At 24.5% G+C, this 5118-nt stretch overlaps 1 protein-coding gene across 1 annotated transcript; it reads left to right on the top strand.

Annotated features, from left to right (window-relative positions):
* The first annotated feature begins 2778 nt into the window (after positions 1 to 2778).
* On the top strand, positions 2779 to 4814 carry LOC131618583 (agamous-like MADS-box protein AGL80). Its single transcript, XM_058889773.1, has 2 exons — positions 2779 to 2906; positions 4023 to 4814. The coding sequence occupies exons 1-2, from the start codon at positions 2828 to 2830 to the stop codon at positions 4607 to 4609; spliced, it is 666 nt and encodes a 221-aa protein (XP_058745756.1). The 5' UTR covers positions 2779 to 2827; the 3' UTR covers positions 4610 to 4814.
* Positions 4815 to 5118: the final 304 nt, after the last annotated feature.

Here is a 5118-nt window from a genome sequence, read left to right as displayed (position 1 = left end):
AAAAAAATATTTATATTTTTATCCTAACAACTATTTATATTTATAACCCAATATTTATAACAAATTGAAAATAAAATACACTACTTTTAAATAAAATATACGGAAGACGGGAAGAGGTTGCTAATATTGGACTATTCCACTCATTTAATGGAATTCTTCAATTTTTTATTAACTAATTTCATATTTATTAATTAAAAAATATAATAAATAAATAAAGAAATTTCTAGATAGAAGACTTGTTTGCTAAAGTTACTTTCTTCACCCAACACCAATTCTTATTTTTTTTCTTTTTTATTTAATTATATATTGTTTATCTCATTTATAATAATAATAATAATAATAATAATAATAATAATAATAATAATAATAATCATCTATGATTATAACTAGTACCACTTTCTAATATTTTTTTAAATTTTTTTTAATGTTTTACGTTACCACTGTATTTTAATTTATTTTATTTTACATTTTATAGTTTTTATTTTACTTTATTTTATAATTTATAAATAAAATATTTATTTAGACCAATAAATGATTATATTTTTTTTGGGTATTTATGTAAAAAATTATAAAATAACTAATGTAGTATGTTAGTCTTTTGTATAAATTGAAAAAAACATGTTTAACTTGCAATAGTAGATAATTTTTAGTTCACCATGATGAACCCATAAATATGGTTCACCATGTTAACTTTCGCCACAAAATAATTATAAATATATCTCTCATATCTATATATATATATATATATATATATATATATATATATATATATATATATATATATATATATATATATATATATATATATATAATCAAGATCCATTGACACCAGATATAAGTTTAAAAGACTTACACTAAATCTCAACCGTTAAGAGAAATGAATGAAACACTCATATTAAAATTAAATTAAAAAATTAAAAAATACATGATATATTTTTCTCTTAAAAGTTCCCAATTTTTCAAGAAAAAGAATTAATCATTTGATTCGTTCCTATTAACGGTTGAAATTTGATGTAAAACTTAGACTTACATTCAATGTATATGGATCGTGATTCATATATGTATATATTAAAGTTGTTAATTTATAAATATTATTATAAGATTAAACCCTAAATCAACCGTTTACACCTATTTAATTAAATTAGCACATACTAGTTGAGCTCTAACTCATCCATAATATAAATATATTTTTTAAATGATATATAAAGAAAATAAATTAATCACTAAAATGAAATTTTCAAAATTAAATTTCAAAACTATAGATATGCTTTCTAAAAATTTAATAAAAAAGAAATAAAAGATATTTATTTAATTAAATAATTAATAAATATTAAAACTTTATCAAATATTTTTCATTAAGGAACAAAGGTATATGCAAAAAGGGTATTAAATCATGAAAAAGTACATTGCATATGTTATTTAAGATCAATAAAAATAATATATTTCATTAAATAAACAATACTGAATGCTTATTTATACTTCATACTGTAAATTAAAATTGTATAACTTTTTTTTAGTAGAGCTAATTTTTTAACGGAAAAAAACTTAGATACAATTTTGTATGTATAATTTTTATTATTTTCAATAAAAATTTTAGAATTGGATAATTTTTTAATACACATTTTATTTGTACTCTTTTAACTATTAGGCTAAATTACAGTTTTGGTCCCTCTGTTTTGGGTTTTTCACGATTTTGGTCCCCCTATTTTCTTTTTAAACAGTTTTGGTCCCCCATCCCAATTTTGATGCAACTGTTCATGTACGGACATGTACTGTTCATGTACGGACATGTACTGTTCATACACTGTTAATGGACAAAATTGGGATGGGGGACCAAAACTGTTTAAAAAAAAAAATAGGGGGACCAAAATCGTGAAAAACCTAAAACAGGGGGACCAAAACTGTAATTTAGCCTAACTATTATTAAGTAAACTTGTAATATTTTGATTGCAAACATCTAATGAATTATATCTATTCTCCTTTATTAAATGCTATAAGTATTCTCTTTATTTATTTTGACTTATTTTGTATACTACCAAAATAAACAATAAATTTTGCTATTTTAAATATAACTTTTTATATATATTACTGTTAATAAATCATTCTCTCTATTAATTTATATGTCCGTAATAAATAATTAGAAGTAATATTGACAAAATAATTATTATTATTGTATTAAATTAAAAAAAACGAGTAAATAGAAATAATTTTTTTCTAGAAATACGACGACTAAATTGTAATCGAGGAAGTAATAAGAATTGTTCTTTGTTCTAAATTCAAATTATATATATATATATATATATATATATATATATATATATATATATATATATATATATATATATATATATATATATATATATATATATATATATATAAAAGAAGTGTATCATATGAGAATGTCATTTTTATGTGAGAATAAGAGAATGAATCTGAACCATTAGATTTTAAAATAAAATGTGGAGATTATGTGTCATTCTTTTTTTCTCTCCTCCATCATTTATTTATGGGATACGTCTATAAATTATTTTTGAAAATATTTTTCTATATGAAAAATTAATTACACCTGTTAGATTAATGATAATCAATGATTAAGATTTGGAGTAAATGTTCAACACTTACTCTTGGAGTAAATATATCCCTCCTCATATATATATATATATATATATATATATATATATATATATATATATATATATATATATATATATATATATATATATATATATATATATATATATATATATAATTGGAGTAATAAGAAAAGCATAACAAATATCATTTTTCAAAATTTTTCATTTCTTTTAGTTTGTTGATAATCCTTCTCATGGCTAGAGGGAAGGTGAAACTAGCATATATAATGAATAACTCAACTAGGAGGGCAACATTCAGAAAAAGGAAAAGTGGTTAGAGATAAGCCTTTCTTTAGTTTCAATGAAAACATGTATCATCCATTAATATCATACTTATTGTTTTAGTCTTTGATTCTAAGTAGGTGTTTATGGGTAATCCCTCAATTTAATCATTTGTATTGTTATGTGTTTTTTTTATGATTTCGATTTCGGCTAAGATCTAGCCTCTCTTCTCCATGGTGGATTTTTACTTTGCTTCTTTTTAACGGATGTTGTTGTTGTTGTTTTCCTTTTTTTTTCTTTACTAAAGGTCTTATAGCGAACTTTTTAATGGGATTAATCCTTAAAAGAGTGAGTTTTTTCGTTTATTTATGATATCTATTTCAGCTAAAATCTAGTCTCCCTTCTACAACGTGTTTACTGATCATTTTTTTTGGTTTTTAACGGTTGTCGTTGTTGTTTTATTTCTTGTTAATTCATCCTTTTAAGCATGAAATTGAGATATCGGAGGTTCGTAATCATCCATTGCATCAGATATTCTTGTACAGCTGTACCAACAAAGTTGGCGTAACGGGAATTTATTAAAATATATTTTATTGTGTCTTTTTAAAATATGATTCATGTTAATTTCACATTTTTTTTTAATAATATTGGAATTGTCCATTTTCAAATTTTAAAATAAATTTAAAGTTTTAACTGTTTTGAATATAGATACTTGTTGCGGACATTGAATTAGGGTTTTTATTTATTTAAAATAATAGAAGCTATCAATGGTAATATTGAATTTTATAGGAAATATATATTAACATTTTTTAGAGCTTTCGACTTTACGATTTTTTCAAGAAGTTAAGTTTCGCGGCGGCAATAACTTAACTTATTGGTGTAAATAAATTGCACTTGTTTGGTAATTTAGTTGTGCTTTAATACCACTTTTATAAAGAAAATTGTTTTGTATTAGTCTTTTGAGGGATGGTGTTTTCGTTTATAATGATGTTCTTTGATTCGAAGTATCAGTCTCTACAATTGATAAAAATAAATAAAATTTCAATTTCTTAATAATTCAAATTGAACATTTAATTATTCTTAATAAATAAAAAACTCTCTATGGTTTTTTAAATTTATAATTTCCCTATTAAATATATATAATTTTTATAAACCTATTTTCAACAGGTATTCTAAAGAAGATCAATGAACTCAGCACCCTTTGCGGGATAGATGCATGCGCAATCATCTATGGAGAAAACTATCCTCAAGCAGAAGTCTGGCCATCTAGGCTTGGAGTAAGAAGTGTATTGTACAGGTTCATGAGATTGCCTGAACTTGAACGAAGCAGAAAGATGGTAGATTTAGAAGGCTTCTTGTCAGAGAGCATTATGAAAGCTCAAGATCTGTTGAAAAAACAAATCGAGGAAAACCAAAAGAAGGAAATGACTTATCTTATTAGTCAATTTTTGCATACCGGTGAATATGGCATGGAAAATATGAGCTCGACTAAGGTTACTAGCCTAGCAGCCTTTATTGACAAGAGTCTGAAGGAAGTTGAGCAGAGATTGGATTCAATGGATGTCCATGACGAGGAGGTTGCAAATGGTGCTAGAGCTGTTAACGAAGGAGATATGCTGGCTAATATGGATCATGCTACTATCCAAGGTTTGGAGACGAGCATTAATTATGGTATGCATAGTGATGATCGATTTTCTATCAACTTCTCTGAGCCACCATTTAACGAGGTTAATTTCAACCCAAATGGATTTTGATTTATCTAGTCAAGAATTCCATTTAAACTATGGGTTTTTTGGTTATGTTTCTAAGTTGCGTCTCTCATGCTTCAATTTGCTCAGTTTATTGTCTTGGAAATTTTGTGTGCTTACATTTGGTCTTAACGCATATTTTTTTTAACATTTAGACTTGTTTCTTTATATGTAATATTTTGCTTTTACAATGGTATTCACCAACAAAATTGATAGAGTCTTTGTTTTGTTTTTGTGGTTTCAAATTTTAATAAAAGAGTATTGTTAGAAATTTGGGAGTAGAAATGGTACAATGATATATAAGCTAATTAAAGAGCCTCTAATGGAGAAATGGATTCCATGCAGTCAGGGTTTTCACGCAGCCGTGATGTTTTGCTAGCCAACTAATCTTGATGAGACTGTTTAAAAAAGTTAGATTTATTTTTTTTAATAATTTCAAAAATATCATACTTTATTCACAACCATCTAATCTTGATCAGACGGTTATCACCATATGACTATGGGATTTTAGGAAC

This window comes from Vicia villosa, linkage group LG7 (genome assembly GCF_029867415.1).
Source record: "Vicia villosa cultivar HV-30 ecotype Madison, WI linkage group LG7, Vvil1.0, whole genome shotgun sequence".
In the NCBI taxonomy this organism is placed as follows: Eukaryota; Viridiplantae; Streptophyta; class Magnoliopsida; order Fabales; family Fabaceae; genus Vicia; species Vicia villosa.
This window is presented reverse-complemented; position numbering and strand designations above follow the sequence as displayed.